Raw genomic sequence first — 22420 nt, 5'->3', positions numbered from 1 at the left:
GTATATTTAAAAGAAACATTGAAAGTGGTGACAGTATTGAGACATTATGATGTTAAAAGTTTTCTTAAATTTATAACACAGAAGATGCTGAAAATAAATATATTAAATCCATTTTTCATGTTTTAAAATGGTATCTTTACAAACAAATGGGGGGGTAGGTGGGGAAGTAAAACATTTTATCTAAAATCCGGTATAGCAAGACCTTGGTTAGGCCTCAAGATGAAAAAGTTAAAATAGAGATGTCAAGAATAGCTTACCAGCTAGGAATTCTGTGTACGGACACAAATCCTATCTTCACAACTATGTAGGACTTTGGAAAATACTTGAATCTCTATGCCTCGGAAAATACTTGAATCTCTATGCCTCATCCTTCTACTCTTTGAAATGAGGGTACTGTTAGGAGATTCAGGGAGTTGTTAGGAATGAATGAGAAAAGTACACATAAAACGCTTAGGAAAAGGAGCTGCACAGGGTAAGCACTCTACAAATGGAAGCAAGTGCTATTATAATCAAAGCGCACCCCTGCCCACTCTCTACAGGTGGGCCTGTCTGCTGGGGGCAGCAATGGGCAACTGGAATACACAGGTGAGGATGACATAGCCCCTGTCTTGGGGATGCTCACGGACAGGTGGCCAAGTTCACTACCCTTGTAAACTCAGTGTTCAGGCTGCTCACAGACTGGCACACGTTTGTGTGGACTGGCCACAGAAGAGTGAGCAGGAAAGTGCATTTCATGTCTTTCTTTTAAAAAAAAATTAACGCAATGTTGTGTTAGTTTCAGGTGTATGGCAAAGTGATTCAGTTATATTGATACATACATATGTCTATTCTTTTTCAGATTCTTTTCCCTTATAGGTTACTACAAAATACCGAGTATAGTTCCCTGTGCCATACAGTAGTTCCTTGTTGGTTATCTATTTTATATATAGTAGTGTGTATATGTTAATCCCAGTATTTCACATCTTTAAATTACAAAATGAGAATGAAGGCTGCCACTCTGTAAATTGATATTTAGCTCAGAAAAAGCAATGGTCAAAAAACTTGGCTTCTGAGTTTAGTTTTGTGATTTGTTGTGTGCTTTTGGGCAAGTCTAAGCACAAAAGCAAGGATTATAATTTCAACAGATAATATTTAATGGGTGCTTCTTTTTGGCAAATGCACCAAATTCTTTGCCCAATAACCCTATAAGATACTGTATTAGTAATTCATTTTAAAGATGAAGAAATGAGGCTTTAAGTGGTTAAGTGATGGGCCCAGAATGACACAGCTAGCGGGCAGAGAGCTGGGACAGAACCCAGGAAGTCTGAACCTGGACCACCAGGTGTGCAAAATGGGCAAAGTGTCAGCATCCACTTATTCTTTGACTTAACGTGACCCAGCTTAGTCAAATGACACTACGTTGCTAAAAAAAAATCAAAAATTCATTTTAAAGACAAGATATAAAAGTATTTCAATAAGTCAGGATGGGGCAATCACCATGTCCCTCAGACTAGAGCTGGGAGCTTACGGAGGCTCTTCACATGAGGTTTGGAAGACAGGGCTTGTTACCCCCTCTAGTGGCTGGCCTGAAGCACGCCACTAGGCATGCCACCACCTCTCCTAAACTTCAGTACATTTGAAAAACACTTTGTATTTCCATTGATTTTATCGCTGTTTTTCAGGATTCCCGTGTTATTTTATTTTCTGCCCACTATTAGTCTGATAAGTGCTATCCTACTGCAGTTTAACCTCTTCTGTCTTTGGAAACAAATGCAAAACAAGGGGATTTAAGGCAACTGCTAAGCAAAGGCATATCTTGTGTAGAAGGTGAGCTGCAAAACAGGATGGATAAAGAGATGGAATACTTTAAAACTCCAACTACATAAAGTACAGTGAGTTACATCACAGGAAGAATGTTGTGAGACGGGTTTAAAATTGATCAGGTTGAGATTTCTCACTGTTTTAATCTTTTAAAAAAATACACATACACACATAGATAGTATTCTATAGCTAGAAGAAGTGATAAAACGTTGAGTTGGAATTCTTTTACCTTGTATGGATGGAGGAAAAAGGACGTTGGGAGGAAAATGGAAAAGAAAAATAATGAGGTTCTATGTAATTCACTCTTGTCTCTGTACTGCAAGAGCAGAAATCCTGAGCCAATTTCACTAAGCTTTTGGCCAGGAGAGAAAAGGGCCATGAAAGAATCATTCATCAAGCTGCTCATGAATGGACCGACCAACCTGCTCAAATAGGAAAAGGTGAAAGGGCACCAGCCACTTCAGAACCACCACAGGAAGGAAATCATAAATGTAAACATTTTCAGAATTCCATGCTACCCCCTTGCCTCCCCTCCCCCGCCCAGTTTGCCTGCTTCTTACACAAAATGTCACACATAAAAAGATCCTTTCAGACGTGGAGTCTAAAACAGTGAGTCCTAAGGAAACTCCAAGACTCACTGGTCACACTGTATTTCCATGAACTGACTGGGAAGTATCAGGACAAAATTATGGGAATATATAAAGAAACAGCCTTTTTGCCTCTTCTCTGCTTTGGTCCCAGCAAACCAAGCCTGTTATGAGACCACTTAACGCCCCTCATTGGACTAGGATCACACGCAGCATACAACTCACAAGGTAGTTTTCTAACAGGTCTGCTTCTGATCTATGGGTCTCCCCAGTATTGAGTGATTCTTGTGAAAAAGAACTAAGGGCTATGGGTGAAATGTCAATGGCAGCTAATGTCACAATAAAAGCTACCAGTTTTAAGCTGCCTTCAGAGAAAGAAACTGCCACTGAATTGAATCCAAAAAACCTGCTCAATAATGCGGAAACCTCCGTTTCTACAGGGACATGGACAAAATAGATACAACCAGAGGGCTGGCAGGTTGGGGAAAGATAGGGAACCCTTGATACACCAGGTACAACTGAAGAAAGTGAACGCTTGAACCTGAACGAGAAAACTAGGGGGACAAAATAGATGACTTCAGGGCCTCCCTGGTGGCGCAGTGGTTGAGAGTCCGCCTGCCGATGCAGGGGATACGGGTTCGTGCCCCGGTCTGGGAGGATCCCATGTGCCGCGGAGCGGCTGGGCCCGTGAGCCATGGCCGCTGGGCCTGCGCGTCCGGAGCCTGTGCTCCGCGGCGGGGGAGGCCACAGCAGTGAGAGGCCCGCATACCGCAAAAAAAAAAAAAAAAAAAAAAAAAAAAAAAAAAAATAGATGACTTCAGACACGAGAATCAGTGACACGTGCAAGGAGATTTAGTCTACGTGGCTCCAGAGTGGGAAAATTAGGACCAACGTAGAAGGCAGAGGAAGAAGATTGTGTGTGTCAACCTGGCTAGGCCACAGCACCCAGATATTTGGTCAGATGTTGTCGTGAAGGTATTTTTTGAGGAGATTAACGTTTCAATCAGTGGACTTTGAGTAAAGGAGATTACCCTCCAGAATGTTTGTGAGCCTCAGTCTGTCTGTTGAAAAGTGGAAAGGAAATTAAAAAAAAGACTGATTCCCTGCAGGAAGAGGGAATGAGTCTCCCGTCGGTCTTTGGCCTCAAAATGCAACATCAGTGCTTCTTGGGGTCTCCAGCCTGCCCTGCAGATTTTGGACTTGCCACCCTCCACAATCAACGTGAGCCAGTTCTTAGAAAATAAATCTCTGTCTACACACACACACACACACACACACACCCCTTATTGGTTCTGTTTCTCTGGAGAACCCTAATTACAGAGATATCAGGTTAACATAAAGGAAAATCATTCAACCATGAGGGCTAGCCACAAATAGGATGAGCTACCTCAGGAAGCGTTTAAGCCAAGGCTGGACAGATGTCTGTTGGTGCTGCTGGAGAGAGGATTCCTGCATTAGGTGGGTGGATAGACTCAAGGTCTCAATTTCCTTCCAACTCTCAGACTACGCATGATCTCGAAGGGCAATGAGTAGCTTACCTGGCAGAGGGCAATGTTTTCGTAAGGCTTTGCCTGGGCGTGAAGGTGAGCCTTTGCTTCGCGTTTGTCGCCATGCACGAGCAGGACTGGTTTCGTCCTGAAAAAGAGATCAGAAGTATTTAAAATCCATCATTCATGAAGCTGGACTGGCACCCAGTTAAGGGTCGCTGACCACCGCCATCTGTTTCTGGCCTGTGTGGTGACTGAGTAGGGGGCCAGCACAGGACAGTGACTGGTTAACCTTCGGAAACTGGTTACCTTTATAATGGAGCCCCGTGGCCTGAGCCTGAAGCTCTGCTGTGACCTGGAGGGGCTGTGACTCAAGAAAGTCCTTGAGTAATTATCTTCTTTGGTCCAAAAGGGCACATCGTCAGCTCTGTGTTAATATGTTTAAATTCAGATAGACTAAAAGATATACAATCATTGTTGTCTAGTATGATGCTCTTTTCTTTCCCTTCTCTTGGCCCAAACAATAGACCACTTCCTCACTAGCCGTATGTTAAACCCCTACTGTGAGCAAGGTCCTGCACCAGATGCCCAGGACACAAGTGAAAGGGCCCAGGCCCACAGCATGTAGTTTCACTAATAGGGGGTGGAATTTCAATGCAACAGAGCCCAACGCACATTGAAAGTGCCCTATTTTTAAATTCAAAAGGACACTATAAAAACATTCTGCAGGAATAGATTAAAAAGGCTTTTAAAGGAACCATGATCTACGCTGGTTAATTCAAAGCGAGATAATCCTTAGAAATCAATATATCTTTATAAACTCTCCCAACAAAACAAAAATTGGATTTTTCTCCAACAAGCAATCAAGCAAGATGAACAACTCCCACAATTATCAATCACATGCAGAATGCTTCTCTGCCACACATGAAGGGACAACACTCAACTAAAAAGAAACAGGACAGAAAACGCACATCCAGGACTGATTCCTAACCCCTAAGCCTGATAGCCTTATTCTAACATGTCAGGTAAAATAAAACTAAGAAACACACCTTCCCGGTTTGTTTCTATTTGGAAAAAATTTTCTATTTTACAACTAGAAACACAGTACAGAGAATAATGTAAGAGATAATCATGCATCTGTTACCTAGAAACAATTCCTGTTATCAGATTATCAGGTCTTTCTTTTTTATTTTTTTTTTTTGCGGTACACGGGCCTCTCACCACCGCGGCCCCCCAGCTGCTCTGCGGCATGTGGGGTCCTCCCGGACGGGGGAACGAACCCACGTCCCCTGCATCAGCAGGCGGACCCTCAACCACTGTGCCACCAGGGAAGCCCATCAGGTCTTTTTAAAAAACAAAAGATTAAACATTATCGACAGAAGCTGAAGTCCTCATTAATTACTTCAGATTTACTGGTGTTCTAAAAACTATCACAAAAAGGCAGTGTGATGCTTAATTTTGTGTGTCAACTTCATTGGGCCAAGGGTGTCCAGATAAAACATTATTTCTGGGTGTGTCTGTGAGGGTGCTTGCAGAGGAGGTGACCATTTGAATCGGTGACTCAACAAAGCAGATTGCCCTCCCTAATGAGGGTGGGCATCATCCAATACTTTGAATAGGTTGGTGAAATTATTTTCTCTCTTGTTTAAGCCATTGTTATTTCTACTTTTCTGTTACATGCAGCTGAAACTAATCTTACGTGTTACAGGTCAAATATGAGCCCCTGAGTGCCAAAGCTGCTTGGGAAATTTCAACAGTATTTTATCTATTAGTATCATTTTTGGCTGTGCCTCGTGGCTTTCAGGATCTTAGTTCCCCAACCAGGGATTGAACCTGGGCCACAGCAGTGAAAGCACGGAGTACTAACCACTGGACTGCCAGGGAACTCCCAGCATTTTATCTATTATTAATAATGAAGCTTCCCACAATCTGATGTGCTAAATGCACCATGGACTTTGAGGACCCCGACAACCATTTTCCTGCATGTGTATTCCTCCACCTTACTTGCTGTTATGGGATTCTGCCACGTCAATGTGTTAGAAATGGGACAGGTGGCATGTCACCATGGGATGCCATATTTATTTGGTTTGCACTGCCAAATATGAGGCAGACAGACTGAAAACCCATCACTTCCATAATCTGGGTAAAGGAAGGCCCTATGACCCCTGCATTAACTCCTAAGCTACACGAAAAATTACTTGTGAAACAGTAGAGTCTCAAAAAAAGAACAGCATTGATGTGCCCAGTGAAGCATGGCATGCTTATAGGTCGAGAACGCAGGTGGCAGTGACCTTTTCCTTCATATTAACATTGGACCTAAAATTCTTTTATTTGGGTTGAAATTTGTCCTAATCTACTTCTGGACAGAAGGACATGCTAAAATCTGTATTAGGAAGGCTTGTGATTAGTTCGAATATATCAAAAAATGCTGTTTTCCCAGTATAACTTAACATTTTTATGATTTCAATAGTTCCAAAAGAAATATTCAAAGAAGATGCACGGCAGCTGCCTGAGAAACACAAGTCTTGTGTTTTAAGGCTGCATTACAGTTATGACATCATCCATCACTTTGTGGAACTCACCTGAACTCTGGTGGATACTGTTTTACGAGCCAGTCCACATCAAAGCAGTAGTTAAACTGGATGGGGGGAAGAAAAGAAGTCATGGGCAATTCAGAAAAGCAGTCTATAAGGAGAAGTGTTTGGTTATTGAATTCAAAGAAACTCTAATGATGAACTACATATATTATGTAGAAACATGGACAATTTGCTACAATACTCATAAACAAACCTAAAATACATCTTGAAGGGAATACACCATTCAAAGGTTCTGAATTAGTGTGGGAGTGCCTGAGAAAACAGAAAATTACCTCTGCATGCTTTGGCAGCATTTGTATTTGTAAACTGAGTCTTTTCACATTATTTCTAAGAGTGCTCTGATTAATGGGGCTTATAAATTTATCCCTTTTCCCCTAGATGATTATAAAAAGGACTTTTGGAAAAGAACATTTCCTTTCAGCCTAACTTATGAGCTACTTTGTAAACAGGCATCTGCTACTGGACATTCACTAGGCTTATGACAATTACATCTTGATTACAGGTTCTGGACTAGACTTACCCACGGGGGTCCTCCCCAGGCCTGGGTAATCCCTGGACCTTCTCCTGGACATACTGACTCAATCTAGCCAGGAGAACGCACACAAATTCACCCCACATTCCATCTGGAGACCAGGATTCTCACCACCAAGCAGAACATGGAGCACACAGAAAGCTTTGCCTTCTTTAGGCACAAGACCTTGTTCTATTTGCTGGAGAGCCTGGCACATTAAGGTGATTTATCAACGCAAAGGGACCAGCTCTGTCAGGCAGAAGAGCTGCCAATCAAACACGTCAATCAAACATGCAGACGTACCCACATCCATAACGTCTACTCACTTCTCTTTGGAGGGTGTAGGAAATTTCTCATTTACTTCTCTAAATCAAATCAAACTTGACATGGCCTTCACCTCTCTACCCACACTCCCAGGGAGTTGCACCAGAGTCCTGTGAGATTATTAGTGTCCCAAAGAGAAGTCCCTCAGGTTGGAATTTCCAGAGTGACTTCTCGGCCAGTCCTTATGGCCCCATCGAGAGTCAGAAGCCCCAGTGACTGTGCATCCACGTTCCAGGCTGATGGATCCCACAACCGCGGCGTTTGGTGCCAGCCTCCAGGTAAGTGCCATCTCAGGGACCCTGCACAGGACCGGCCCACAGGTCCCACTGCTCACTTTCTTACAGAGTTATTTGCCCCTTCCGTCCAAAGAAAAAACTGTAAACTCACCTGAGCTGAAGAAACAAGTGTCCCAAATAGAGGAGATAAAATATCTGGGGAGACAAAACATTTATATCTAATTCATATTTTTGATAAAGACTATCTAGTAATAATAATCACAACTGACTTATTAAATAGTCACTGACGAGAATGTGGCTTAGAAAATGATGCACTGAAAAGGTACTACAAGGCTAGACTTTAATGTTCCATAAAATTCAAGAGAAAATTTCCCTGGGCTATTTAATAATATTTATTACGTATCAGTGTTATTTAACCAAACATAATGGAAAATCAACATCTACAACTTTAGTACTGGATGACTGGGCAATCTTACAAACTGCCAACAAGGACAATAACGATGCGTGTCCTTCCTCTTTCCAGATCTCTTAATTTTTTACCTCCTTCAAGTGCTCATTGAAGTCTCTCGGCAGGAAACCTCCCCAGACTGGGACTAGCAAGACAGCTCTCTGGAGCCTGAGGGCTCTTGCTTCCCGTGGAGGGAGGGCAGAGGCCTCCGCAGCTCCAAGCTCATATTTCTAGCACCCAGGTCATCTCTAAGGAGGGCCCACCTTGCACCCACTCAGGCTTTACTTCAGAGAAAACAGAAAGCCATGTCTCTACACCCTGAGAGGAAGCACACAACCCTCATCGCCACCACCGATTATAACAGCCTCACTTGGACAAGACCCATCGGGTGCCAGGCCCTGTTCCTGGTACTTTCCATGTGTTAACTCTCACTCCTCGCAGCCATTTTCTGTCCGTGGGGGTCTGTCGTTCCCATGTTGTAGATGGGGAGTCTCTCCTTAGGGGGCCGCCCGTGGCCACACAGCTGGGGACAGGGAGGGTCGGGACTTGAACACAGACATTCTGGCTCCAGCACTTCCACTCTAACCACCAAGCCAACCCTGAGGGTTCAGACTGGGCTCGTTCACTTATTTGACCCATATTTATTGAGTGCCTCCTGTCTTCCAGATGTGGAGATAAATGCCAGGGTACAAAGATTTTAAAAGAACGAAAAAGTCCTCTAAGGAAGCTCCTACCTTAAAGGGAGTTGCACAATCAAGAGAGAAACTGCAACGTGGTGCCCCATTTTTGCCCCCACTGCCACTCCTCTTTCTACCTTTCTAAATTTTATCCATTTTTCAAGGCCCATCTGAGGTCCCTCTTCCTCCATGAGATCTTCTAAACAACCTACAATTATGGCCTTTGCTGGAGTGGTACACCAGACGCTTAAGAGCATGCATTCTGATGCTGGAATGCCTGGATTCAAATCCCAGTTCTACCATCTGCCGGCTCTATGACCTTGGGCAGGTTATTTAACTTCTCTGCAGATCAGTCACCTATCCGAGGAGGACAACTGTAACATCTACTCATAAGGCTGTTTCGAGGATTAAAGGAGATAATCTATATAAAAGCTCCTATCATGTTACCTCTCCTTCTTCCATATCTTGGTACTAATAGCCAGTCTTTATCACTTTATTATATACAGCAAAACCTTGCATAGTTCTCTATTTCCTGTTTCAATCTCTCTCAAATAAAATGGAACACTGAGATCTATTATATATTTCTGTAAAGCACCTAGACATTTGCAAAAAGGAAAAATAAACACCTTGTAGAATCAAACTCTTTACAGTATGGAATTAAATATACCAACATTTATACATCACGTAAGATGTAATTATACATTGGATATATAATTAAAACACTATTAACAGTGAACACAATCTATTCTTGAATGTGGGCAAGAAAGGTAATGTGAAATAAGGGTGACAACATTTATTTTGTGTATCTGCCACGTGAATATACTTTGCCGGCACTTCCTGTGTTATCTCCCTTTTTCCTGAATCCCCAGTTTAAAGGTGAGTGAACTGAAATTTTGAAGAACGTTAGGTCCTTTGTTAATTAGCAACACAGCAAGCAGGTGGTGAGGCCCTGTGTCTGGGATTCTAGGGGCCCTGCCGTTCTCTCAAAGGAAACCCTTGTTTCCTCTCTGCACCAAGTGTAGCAGGAGGGGGGGCGGTTCCCACACAGACCAATCCTCCACAGACACCAGCTGCGCGTCCTACGACTGAATTCAATTCTGACAGCATCCACCCGGAGGTGGCGTCAGACCCCACAGGACTGCCCCCACCTCAGATGCCAGTCACAAGCCCGGACCCCTTGTGCTTCTGACCAACCGGCTATAAATTGGGGGTTGCCACCATCCCCTCTGCGGGCTCGATAATTTGCTGCAAGGCCTCACAGAACTCAGAAAAGCACTTTCCTCGCTAGATTACCAGCTTATTATAAAAGGATACAACTCAGGAACAGCCAGATGAAGAGATGCACAGGGTGAGGTATGGGGGACGGGGCGCGGCCATGTCCTCTGCAGGTGCGCCACGGCCCAGCACCTCCTCGTTGGCACCAACCTGGAGGCTGTGTGAACCCTTCCAGTGAGGGGTCTTTTACGGAGGCTTCATTACACAGGCAAGACTGACTAAACCAGTGGCCCTTGGCGGTGAACTCGACCTCCAGCCCCTCTGCCCTCCCCGGAGGTGGAGGTTAGGGCTGCAAGTTCCAGCTTTAATCACCAGGCTGGTTCCCCAGGCAACCAGCATCCCCCTTCCTAGGGGTTTTCCAAAAGTCATCGCATTAACATACCCTCCACTCCGGTGCGGCTGAAAGGGGCCTGTTAGGAATAACAAAAGATGCTCCTTTCACCTTTCATTACCTTGGAGCTATTTCAGGAACCTGGGACAAAAACCAAAACCAAACCCCAACTGTAACCGGAGTGAAGTCCAAATATCTGTATACATCACAATATCACACAGATACTCCCTGGGGACTAACCACAGCAACCAAAAATCAGGGCACTTCTTGTTTTGCTTCTGCGCCAGGAACCATAACCAGGCTTCAAGCAACGGTTCTCAAACTTGATTGGGCTTGTTAAAGGAGACTGCAGGGCCAGGCTCCCAGAGTCTGGTGCTGGGAATCTGAAGAGGAGGCGGAGAATTTTCCTGTTCCACAAGCTCCGGGTGGTGCTGACACTGCTGGTCCAGGGACCAGAGAGGACTATTGCCGTCAAGGGCTGGCTACTCAGTTAATAAAGTGTCAGCGACCGAGTTTAACCTTTAAATTACAAGTTAAGTAATTCTAAGCACTGTGCAAGGGGTACCAGCAGGGTGACCTGCAGGGCTCTGGGAGACACCCGCTGGCTTCCTGACCTAAGCAAAGTTTGCTGTCAAACGAATGCATCTGCTTGTCAAAATGGTTTTTTTTTACCCCCTGAGAGAAGTTGAGAGGGTTCTTAAGAGATCCCTTCTAGGCTGCCCTCCTGTTTTTCGACGGGGAGCCCCACAAGTGTAGCTCCCGGACCCCCGGCTTCACTCACCCCTGATGTGGAGGGCTCCCGAGTTATACTTTGGCTTAATTCCGGAGACTCTAGTGAGGTAAAATTGGAAGGGGTTCCCTTTACCCAGCAGGTCGCAGATGTCCTGGCCTTCCCCTGACGTTTCAAGCCCGTGGCCGGCCGAGGGGCTGGGATGCCCAGCACCTGGGACAGCACCATCTCTGGGAGAAGGGAGGCCTTTCTCCTCTTTGACCCCCGTGTCCTTAGGCTGCTTCTGCTGCGTCTCTGGCGGCAGCTCGTCCTCACTGCTGGAGAGACACCAGCCCAGGCCTTCCTGGGAACCGCCCTTCTGCCTTTTGGGAGGTGAGGCTTCTGAAACGGAATCTGTGTTGCTGAATTTCACGGGTGCGATCTTCCTCCTGTGGGCAGCTTTCCGAGCCTCGGAACAGGTGTACTTTGGCTCACTGGCTGCTCCCTGCTCAGCGTGCGGGAGAAAAGAGGCAGATGGCTCTTCCGGTCTTGGCTTTTCCTCCTCACTTTCATCACTACTGGATATCGTCCACCTCCCATAACTGCCTTCCTGAGACATTACACTTCCTCTGGAAATGAAAGGTGGAAATTTCGTTATTTCCCATCCACCAGCACACTCATGCTCTTGCTCTCAAATTCCGTGTCCTGAGCTTCTAGGACACATACAGCACACCTGACATTTAACCAGATGCCAAGACGTGTCACGAACATCAGCTGCTCTGTAGGTGTCCACGGCACATCACCACAATCTGCCGTGAGAACTTGGCAAATAAAGTGACGGCGAAAATCCTGCTCACCTCCTGCTCCTCTCCCTTTGTCTTTCCACCTAGACCTTGTTCTTAAATGCCTGAGGAAATGGAGTTGAGCCAAAGTCCAAAACAAAAATGCCCACTCTTAGCCCTGAAGCTTCCAACAGGTGCTTGGGGTTAAGGTCAGCTTAAGGAATTTCAGGAGTAATTCTGACTATGCTCATATTTTTAAGCTCAAATTGGAATTTATCACCTATTCCTCACCCAAGTATAGGAGCCCAAAGGACTTCAGGGACTACTTATTACTCCCCCAAGATAAGCTACTTACCATAAAGCTTAACAAGATCCTCAAGACAGTATCAAATGATCAATTCTATATATACATTATCTAGGGATGCTTCCAGGAGGACCCAACTGACTTAATGATTATCTAATCCTAAATCAAACCACGAAAACCTGCAGAGAAAGAACTTGTACTAAAGCAAAACGTTACTTTGTTTTCTAAACCACACAGTTTAACTTCCACTTCCTTGCTCTCAAAAGAGGAACACAGATGAAACTTTTGCTTTTCTTACCTACAAAATGTCACGAATTCAAGGGTAAAGGGCTATCTAAGTAGATTTCCCAAATAACTAAAGAACAACAGTTCCTTAGTGTGATTAAAAAAAAAAATAGGGCTCCCCTGGTGGCGCGGTGGTTGAGAGTCCGCCTGCCGATGCAGGGGACGCGGGTTCGTGACCCGGTCCGGGAAGCTCCCACATGCCGCAGAGCGGCTGGGCCCATGAGCCATGGCCGCTGGGCCTGCACGTCTGGAGCCTGTGCTCCGCAACGGGAGAGGCCACAACAGTGAGAGGCCCGCGTACCGCAAAAAAAAACAAAAAACAAAACAAAACAAAAAACACTTTAGTACAAGACCCAGAGGAAAATCATAGGACTCAAGAGTCTGTGCTCAGATTGTGGGCAGAGTGTCTACATGTTTGCTCTAGAGCGTAAGCAGGACCTGTTATGAGTGCAGATATAGGACAGACTGCAGCACGGCCCACACTCCTTAAAAAAGGCTAAATTCTGCACTGAAAGACTTGCAAGTGAATATACTTTCATGTTTCAAGCTAAAAAGTGTATTTTTTAAGGCATCTATCACTTTGCACAACTTCTCACCCTTTTCAATTAATGACCAAGTCAGATAAGGTTTCTCCTGTAAATTACGCATTTCAAGGAGCTTTTAAGCAGAGTGCATGTAGACAATAATTTGACACCTTCTTCATGGCCCAGGGTCACTATTAAGCCCACCTGGCATGGACCGTGTTTTGCAGCCACCGCTGTAGGGACCACAGATGGATGGAGACACTTGCTCCTGTAATAGGGGCCCTAGACTCTCTCTAGGTCTTGTTTTCTAAAAGTTCTCTGTCCTTTCCCCCTGTGTTCAGCCCACTTCTAGGGGCTGTTTGAACTCTGAGTAGGTTTTTCCCCCTAAATTGTTTCTAATCCGATAAGGGTTAAGACACCACATAATCAAGCTTGTTGGAACTGTATTGTTACAGTTAACAGGATCTGAGAACCAGGTTTTCCCATGAAAGAGGTTAAGACAGACTCACTACTTAACACCTACTTAAACAGCTCAGTTTTTTGTTTGTTTTGACTGTTTTTTTAAAACTTAAGTTCCCTTAGTGTTCCAGACTCTGGAGACTGCTATCACAATTCACTTTGGAGGAGCCATTTTGTCAGTTAGTTTGTAACTGAAAAATTATTTAAGAACAAAAGAACCATCTCTGGGAAAACTACCATGCTGTAAGCTCTAGCTTCCACTGAATTCTAAACCAGCTCTAAAGCTAGGCAATGAGTGATAGAATCTTCGACTGAGATTCCTCAGGCTGTTCTCCCTAGATTCCTGCCCCATCCTAAAGCAAAGAGAGGGTCTCAGAGTTTTTAGGTGAAAAAAGGGTTCAGCTCCCGGCCTGAGAAAAGGAGCTGTATGCAGACCTTAGAGATCACCACCACCCCTCTTCCCAGATCAATTACGTAGAAATAAAATGGAATTCAAAAATCCTGAGAACTCTAAAAGGAAAATATTTATTCGTCTTTAGTGACTGTGTGAGCTATTTAGGAGATTTCTAAATTTTTCAGTTTTATCATTATCTACACTTTCTAGAACCACATGTGGGGGTGGGGGAGGGGAGGACAGAGAATTCCCTCCAAAAAAGGACAAGTGGGTAAAAAATAAAGCTTTGAAAAAGACATTTATTTCCTAGAGAAAAAAAAGTTTTTGTCTTCTCTATACATGGTTTAAATTTTGGATCTACTCACAATCCAAAATATGCCTGAGATTATTTACCAATTAAAGGCAAAAAAAACCCTTTGTAATATGCTAATAAAACTGTAACAAATCATTAAGCCTAGCAGGTTACCAGACTCTCTATGCAGTCAAGGCACTTAGCCTGTTGAAGAGGAGCTGTTGGTAAACACCAAGATTAACCAGCAACTGATTCTACTTTGGAGGACTGGATCTGGTCTCAGGATCAGAATTTCATTTCTCTCTCACACAGGCCCAGATTCTCTGCATTCTCAGACAGCTTTCATACTCAAGTCATAGAGCTTTACAAGGATAGAACCTAAGTGTTCCTTCAATTGTTTGCTCACGGTTTGTCTTCCCTGGGCAGTGTCCCGCACAGCACAGGTCTAACACCACACTCTGGGTAAGTGGTGACACCAGGATCAGAATTACAACACAGGTGGGCTGACTCTGAGATCTGACATTCAGTGGGTCAGCAAAGTGCAGTATTTCCCAAAGCAGAGGTGACTGGGACCTGACATTAACATTATGTTATGAAAGTACCTCCCTTTCCCATTCCAATCCAATGTCTCAGTTTAATCAAGGAGAAAGCTGTTTGTAGAAATGTCTCTATTCCTGCTTTTGAACAAATAACGGACTTTGGGCTCTTCTGCAGGCAGTAACACTTTGGTTTAACATCAACAGAAGGTATCTTATGGCTCCATTACATTTGCAATAACTGAAGTTTACTTCTTAAAGATAGTCTTTATGTAAAAGTGGGTTCAAATGAAAATATTAAGCAAATAGTAGTACAGATGTTGAGAATGAGACAAAACCGGGGAGGAAGCAACCGACCATATTACTGAAATTTGGCAAACACTGCGTTAAGCTACAATGCCAAGGAGGGTAAAAATCTAAAGAAATTCGGGCTTCCCTGGTGGTGCAGTGGTTGAGAGTCCGCCTGCCGATGCAGGGGACACGGGTTCGTGCCCCGGTCCGGGAGGATCCCACATGCTGCGGAGTGGCTGGGCCCGTGAGCCATGGCCGCTGAGCCTGTGCGTCCGGAGCCTGTGCTCCACAACGGGAGAGGCCACAACAGTGAGAGGCCTGCGTACCGCAAAAAAAAAAAAAAAAAAAAAAAATCTAAAGAAATTCTACCACCACATGCCAACTCACAACATTAGAGTGTCTATTAGATACTAAAAAAGGAAATTTGTGGCTACAAATGGATAATCCTCTTACAGCTGCTGGCTCCTCCTCTCCCCCTACCGTCCCAGACCCAGCTGGGCTATTTCTTTTACGTTTCCAGCTGACCCTTCTTATAGAGCTTGCAGACCATCAGGAGGGCATGGGGGTCAATCTCAACTGAGGCCAGGTGTGGCCAGTAGTGGGCAAATATGGCTCCAATTTCAAATCCAGTCATTACTAGGTGGTAAATGTGCACTTAGCTAAGTTACTTAACTGCTGAGCCTCAACTTCCTCCTCTGGAAATGGGTGTCATACCTACCTCCCAGAGTATGTCCCTTCGAAAAATATTTATTGAGCAGCTACTATGTGCCAAGCCCTGGGAATAAGAAACTAACAACATAGAAACAATTTGTCCTAGAAAAGCTTATATTTCAAGGAGAAAGGTACAGACTGACACAAACAAAAATAACCAAAAAAGCCAAGATATCTTGACAGATATTCATTATATTTTACAGGTGTGAGAGAGTAACAGGGATGCCCTTACCTTCGACTATCCTGAATTTAACATTTAAGTGAGCCAAATAAAAGTGTGGGAGGGAAAGAAGAGTATTCCAAGTGAGGGAACCCAACCTGAAAAGACCAGAACAAGGTTGTAGTAACTCCAAAAACAGGCAGAAAGACTTGGGTAAGCAAGACAGGTAGGTGGTCCAGGATGAAGGGGGTGGGCAGGAGTAAGTTAAAGATCCTGGATTTTATTCTAAGAACAGTAGGCCCCACTGAAGGGGAGGGTACCTTTTAATAAGCAAGGGAGTACCTTGGTCCGATCTACTTTTCAAAAATATTACGTTCCCTACAACTCTGTATGGAGAATGGTTTGGAGGGAGACAAAATTCGAAGTGAGGCGGCTCCTTCAGGGGCTCTGGTAGCTCATGAAGGCGATCGGGATGGAGTGAAGTGGGCTGATTCCGGGGTACACTGTTTTCTGTGCGCTCACCTTTACCGGGCATACACTCATTTCACGCTCACAACTGTTTCCATTTATGGGGAGACTAAACACAGAGTTTAAGTGTCTGGCACAGAGTAAGCGCCCAACATGCTAGCTATCACTAACTCTCCAGACCATCTGCCTACTACGTGGAGGAGCCAGAATAAGAATCCGCGGAGGGGGACCCCTCCAGCAGGACTCTGGTCTCCTCACGCAGCAGCTGCTCGCACCAAAGAGGTACTATTACTGGAGGAAGCCGAGGCCCAGCAAGGGGACCCTACCTAGTGTCTTTACAAGATGCTCCCCTTCCCTCCGGATCCACCTCCAGCCCCGCGGGGCACTCAAGAATTCGCCGGACGCCGGCTGCCCGCACTCCAGGCCAGAAGGAGCAAAAGCGCGGGCAGCTGCCGAACGCGCACCCGAGGCCTCGGAACCCGCAGCCTCCACTCACCTGAAGCCCCCAGAACGCGCAGCCACCTGGGATCCCACCCCTCCGCCGCCACTCGCGCCTGCGCGCGCTTCAAACCTTCCAGCCGGCAGCGCGCGCAGAGTGGCCCTGCCCCTTCCCCTTCCGGAACGCCCGCAGCTGGGTCCTAAAGCCCTCCGGGTCATGAGGGGCTGAGGGGGCGCTCCCGCACGAAGGGGCGGAGAGAAGTCCTGGCCGCCTCCAGCTCCCCTCTCACCTCCTGGGCGTGTCTCCTAAAAGGGGGAGAGAGGAAAAGAAATTTCCCTCACTTCTCCCGTAGTTAATTAGCAAAACTCATCCCCTTTGCAGGGGTTCTCATAGCTTCGGACTCCCGGAGCTCGAGGTGTGTGTGTGGCGGGGGGGTGGGAGGGGGTGGGTATTTTAAAGGCAGAGACAGGATCACCTGAGAGGTTCGAGGAAGCTGAGGGCTGAGACCGGTGTCCCGGGAGGAGTGGGTTCTCCTGGGGGAGCGGAGTGTAAAGCCTGCTGTAAAATAAAAGGTTAAACGAGCTCCCTTAGACTCAACCTCGAATGCCCGTTTCTTCGTTGAAAGAGGCGTGTGTGCCTGTGTGTGTGTGTGTGTGTGTGTTGCCTTTTTAATCTTACTGATTTGTCAGAAGAGAGAGGTGAGGTAAACTCCTTTGCTAAGCGGAACCCTCTCAATATTCCTTGGCTTTAATAAGGATGTTTGCTGTGGAATTTGGGCTCAGTGCTGTTGATATTATTCTGTTTCCTTCACACCAGGCACCTCTCCTAGAGGACTGAATGAAATAACTTGGGGTAAACGTCCTAAGGGCTCATTTGGTTCGTTTATTGAAAGTCTGTTTTGTGCCAGGTACCGTGCTCAGTGCTAGGCTTGTAGGGAGGACGGAACAGACACAGTAGCTACCCTGGAGGGCTCGATTCCAATGACTTGCTGATCTGCACGGGAGCCCCGGTCTTGTTTTGATTGGTTTCTTTTATGCTTTGTTCACACTCTTTTTGTGTCTCCTATAATGTTTAGTATAGTGCCATTGATCAAAATTATCAAAAGTAATTTACTACAAGGTGTGGGGGCAGAAAATGAAAAGAATCATGAAGGACAGGTTGAAACAGCACCTGAGTGAGCGGGATCCACAGCCGCGCGCCAGGAGTTAAAGGGACGATTGGGGCGGGGCCAAGGCTGGGGGCGGGCCTGGAAGCCCCTCCGCCATAGGCTGTTCCAAGGAAACGTTATTAAACAAAGTCTCTGGCCAATAGAGCTGCGGGGTCAACGCCAGTGGCTCACAGGCCGTCCAATAAGAGAAGACTTTGGAGGTACCCGGCCAAGTTCAGCTTCCTGAGCTGAGAGGAGTTTGGCGGGAGGTCGCTGCAAGCCGGGCGCAGGCCGCAGAGGTCGCGAGTTCAGGCGTCCCGACTCCCGTGTGGCTGTCGCGATGTTTTTCTCCCAGGCCGGGGCCCGGCCGCGGATGTGGGAAGCCAGCCAGTCAGAACACAAGAAGTGGGTGGAAGTAGGTGTCCAGAGGGCTGTCTCGGACTTTTAACCTGAGCCGGGACTTTCACTTCCGTCACCCCGCCTGGCTCTCACTCAGCTTTGTTGCACAGATAGGGGCTGGACTGTCCTTCCGAAGTGTCATGGTTAATGACCGAGGCTAGGGCTGCAAGGCTTCTGGATCCCTGTCCAGTGTTCTACTTCCAATTCCTTCTTTTCTCCGCGACATAGTCTGTGCATAACAAGCTGTAATCTCCATCTCTCCTCCCGCCTTTCAAAGCCAGCCCTTTTGCCTCACCTTCCCAATTCTAGGATTGAATTTTCGGTAGAATTTATCCGAATGGTTAAAAGGAATTAACCCAGCGATTAAGTCGTTTGCACTTTTGGGGGGATAAATTTTAGCACATTAAGATTTTCTTTTTGGCCCTGTGGGCAGCATTCGGGATCTTAAGTTCCCCGACCAGGGGTAGAGCCCGTGCCCCCTGCAGTGGAAGCTCAGAGTCTTAACCACTGGTTCTCCAGGGAAGTCCCAGAAGATTAAGATTTCTTGAGGATTAAAATTAGGATAATGAAATTCCATTTCCCAGCCCTACTCTTGGCTAAGTTTTAGGTTTGGGAGGTCTAAACTTAATATAAGTTAGTAATAATAGAACAAACGGTTTCTGTCTTATTAACTAAAGATATTTGCTGTTTTTTAGGTATTTAAAGCATGCGATGAAGAAAACAAAGGCTATCTAAGCAGAGAGGACTTTAAAGTTGCTGTTGTAATGCTGTTTGGATACAAGCCCTCCAAGGTAGAACTTTCTTTTGTATTTGGGGACTGGGCTGACAATACAGTAGTGGATGGATTCTAAATAAAGTGCAGAGGGCTAGCTTAGGATGTTTATGAAGCAAACCGCTGCCTTTTGAGCAATTTCAGAGATGTGTCCAGTGCTGAATTTTACTTTTGTCTTAAGAATCCAACTCAGGAATGAATTAGAATCCATCAACACTAAGTCACGGGCTTCCCTGGTGGCGCAGTGGTTGAGAGTCCGCCTGCCGATGCAGGGGACACGGGTTCGTGCCCCGGTCCGGGAAGATCCCACATGCCACGAAGCAGCTGGGCCCGTGAGCTATGGCCGCTGAGCCTGCGCGTCTGGAGCCTGTGCTCCGCAACGGGAGAGGCCACAACAGTGAGAGGCCCGCGTACAGCAAAAAAAAAAAAAAAAAAAAAAAAGACTAAGTCACCAGGCTGCTAATAATATTAAGTATGAGATGCTAGCGAGGTTCCAAGAGGGAAGCCTGGGAGTAGGATGTTGGTAACAGAAGGAATTCACAGAGGAAGTGACATGCAGGATTTTTTTTTCTTAAATTAAAAAAAAAATTTGCTCCATTTAAATTACGAAAATAATGCATTTACATAGTCAAAAAATTAAAATGGTCCAGAAAAGTATAAAGTTGGGTGTAAAGTCCCCTCTCTCCCTACCAAAGGGTCCCACTCCTCAAGAGTTACCATTATTAACAGTTTCTCGTGTATCATCCCAAAATTTCCTGTGTATTGACAAACACGCCTAGCATTGTATTGAAAAGTGGGTGCATAGTATACCTATTTTATTTTATCTTGCTTTTTTCACTTCACAATAGAAGAACATAAAAGCACACACACCACATTAAAAAATAGTTGCTTAGTATTCTCTTTAGCTAGTTTCCTTGTTTTGGTCATTTCAGTTGTTTCTATTATTTTTCATTCCTACAAATATTGCTGCCGTGAGCATTCTCTTATAACTATATCTCTGCTTGTGAATATATCTCTGTGGAATAAATTCCTAGAAATACAAGTGCTAGGTACATTTGAAATTTTGTTGGGCATTGCTCTCCAGGAAAGGTTGCACTAATTGAAGAGAGTTGAGCTGAACTTCAGTGAATCTCCCATTTTAGTAGGACAGGTTTCCTGTGCCTCCTGTTCTTGTGCTGCTCCTCTGGTCTGTTACATCCATTCTAGTGATGGATCCCTCTTGTTAAGCTGCTGACCTGGAATTAATCAGGGGCAAGATCTTGGCCAGGTTTAAGAAATTCAACTGCAGGCATCAGACAGAGGGAGCACTCAGGGCTCTGCCTGGAATGTCATCCCTCCTGCTGTTGTTAGACAAAGTGGCTGGGCAACTGCTTTGGCCCAATTGTTCCTTATGAGTGGGCTCTACCTGTCTGTCAGATTGCAGGCCCTGTAAAGCCAGGGACCACGTGATGTCCCACTTTTCTGTTCTTCATTATGCTTAAATGTATTACAACTTCATTGTTAATATGTTCTGTTGATATAAATATGTCCCATGAACCACCCAGGTAGGTTCAACTGCTAGGGGTTCCTTAGTTACTGAGAGGTTGACTATGGAGCTTCAGGGCTGGCTCCCAGAAATTGCAGCTCTCCTGTTAACCTGCAGTCATTTCAGCTGGAATTCCAGAGCAGGTCAGCTAAGTGGACTCAGCTTTTGAAGCATTGAATTTAACCCAGGTTCAGCTGGAAAGATATCTGGTCTCATTCTACCTTTGTCACCTTTGGATCTACTTACTTGATTTTAACTTTAGAACATGTAAGTGAGGAATTTAATGACAAGTACAGAGATATGGTAACATACGTACATACACACCATCAAATTTAACAGATTTTTACTTTTGGTTGAGGTTTTGGATTTTATTTTTTAATCAGAGGAAATGCTTGTTTACTGCAGATCGCTAAACAGTGAAATACTGATATAGCAAATCACCTATACACTTAACAATCATTTGTAACAATCATGAAGTTTTACTAAGTGACACTTAATATATTCCCTCTGTGAAATTTAACAGATTTTTCCGCTTATAATAGGTTGAGGTTTGGGGTTTTATTTTTATTTATTTTTTTTTTTTTGGTGTACCTTGAACATTTATTACAACTAATTGGTGATGTGATAAGACGTGCTCATGTGGCCTGAATATTGGTCACAGTCACAACAAAGCTTAATCCAGCCCAGCAGATACAAATGAAAGTGTAAACTGTGAAGACATGTTTACATACATGGAAGTATGTAAAAAGTGACATTGAAACAACTGTATATCCTTAAAAAATGTAGAGCCCACTAGTGCTATTTTACCTCATTTAACTTGGGATTTTATTTTTAAACATTGCTTTTCAGCAAATGAAATATTTACTGAATGCAGGTCATGAAGCAGTAAGGCACTACAATAATAAATCACTTCTGCATTCATGAAAATGTTTACAGAATGAAATTTATTGTGTTCCCATTTAATAAAAGGAGTACTTGCTAGTTGCTAGAAATATAAAGGTGAATGAACATAGACCCTACTTTGAAATAGTTCACAGTTTAGTGTAGAGAGACTTATAAAACTCTGATAAATACTAAGATACAGAAGAGATTAAGAACAGAAAGGGAGGAGGGCAACGAGAAGGGTCTAATTCTGTAGTAACTTTAATAGGAATCTGGGCATCATTTAGAGCAGCGGAGGTAGACTCTGATACGAAGTGTCTGGGAGTGCTTTGTGGTGGTGGGAGAAGTTATGCCTTGGTCATTCATGGTTGCATGTGGTGGCCGTATCAGAGTGGTGTGACAACAGGACTGAAGGGATAAGAAAATAAGAAAATTCAGAAGGAGTAGGTTTGGGGGAAAGGCAGTGAGTTCGGATTGGGGCATATTAAGTTGGAGGAGGCTACAAGTACCCCAAGTGCATTCCTTTTTTAAGTGCTGTGCTGGGTGTTGAGGTGATGGTGGTAAAGATCTGCTCTCAGATTGTGCCACCTCCCTTAGATGTACGAATCTGAAGTTGGGTGGAGAGGTGAGGGCTAGAGATAGATTTGGGATTCCTCACAGGTGGTAGCTCAAAGCATGAGACCGAGGTGGCATTGCCCGAGAGGAGTACGTGGAGTGTGAAGGGCAATGTCCTGAGGGGAGAACATGGGGGGCGTACCCACATTTAAGGGTTGTTGGGGACTCCATGAAGAAGATGCACTGGGAACTGGTTGTCTGGGAGGGACCGGAGGAACCAGGGAAGTGCAGGGCATGGAATCCAAGGTGGAGAAGCTACATCAGATGTTGCCAAGATGCTAATTCCATGACGTTTATAAAGCTCTCTTAACAATGTGGGAAAATGCTTATGTTTTAATATTTAGTTAAGGCAGGTCCCCGAACTTAATATACAGTGTATTCTCAAATATGTTTAAACATGCATGGAGAGGGGAAAAAAAAGCTGTACTAGGCCTAAATGTTAACAGTGGTTTT

At 44.9% G+C, this 22420-nt stretch overlaps 2 protein-coding genes and 1 long non-coding RNA gene across 11 annotated transcripts in view; 2 read left to right on the top strand and 1 right to left on the bottom strand.

The window, feature by feature from the left end:
- The window catches only part of TDP1 (tyrosyl-DNA phosphodiesterase 1), a 78906-nt gene extending 62140 nt beyond the window's left edge, over positions 1 to 16766 (bottom strand). For 2 of the 3 annotated variants that reach the window (XM_082617001.1, XM_082617003.1), the window contains exons 1-5: positions 16515 to 16766; positions 11055 to 11611; positions 7694 to 7737; positions 6457 to 6512; positions 3926 to 4022 (exon numbers count right to left, since the gene is read on the bottom strand). In XM_082617001.1, coding sequence (XP_082473127.1) covers positions 3926 to 4022; positions 6457 to 6512; positions 7694 to 7737; positions 11055 to 11601 — 744 coding nt within the window. In that variant the 5' untranslated portion in view covers positions 11602 to 11611; positions 16515 to 16766. The remainder of the gene's footprint in view (positions 1 to 3925; positions 4023 to 6456; positions 6513 to 7693; positions 7738 to 11054; positions 11612 to 16514) is intronic. The other variant, XM_082617002.1, reaches the window with a different exon arrangement.
- The window catches only part of LOC309802031, a 622798-nt gene that overhangs the window by 359035 nt on the left and 241343 nt on the right, over positions 1 to 22420 (top strand). The gene's annotated exons all lie outside the window — the stretch shown is intronic.
- EFCAB11 (EF-hand calcium binding domain 11) overlaps positions 16915 to 22420 on the top strand; it is a 173010-nt gene continuing 167504 nt past the window's right edge. For 5 of the 7 annotated variants that reach the window (XM_082618668.1, XM_082618669.1, XM_082618667.1 and 2 more), the window contains exons 1-2: positions 18029 to 18189; positions 18869 to 18964. In XM_082618668.1, coding sequence (XP_082474794.1) covers positions 18115 to 18189; positions 18869 to 18964 — 171 coding nt within the window. In that variant the 5' untranslated portion in view covers positions 18029 to 18114. Of the gene's footprint in view, positions 17043 to 18028; positions 18190 to 18868; positions 18965 to 22420 lie in introns of those variants that run through there. The other 2 variants (XM_082618672.1, XM_082618673.1) reach the window with 2 other exon arrangements.

The sequence above is a fragment of the Mesoplodon mirus genome (assembly GCF_964341445.2).
Source record: "Mesoplodon mirus genome assembly, chromosome: 4".
In the NCBI taxonomy this organism is placed as follows: Eukaryota; Metazoa; Chordata; class Mammalia; order Artiodactyla; family Ziphiidae; genus Mesoplodon; species Mesoplodon mirus.
Note: the sequence above shows the minus strand (reverse complement) of the source record. Positions and strands in the feature narration are given on the sequence as shown.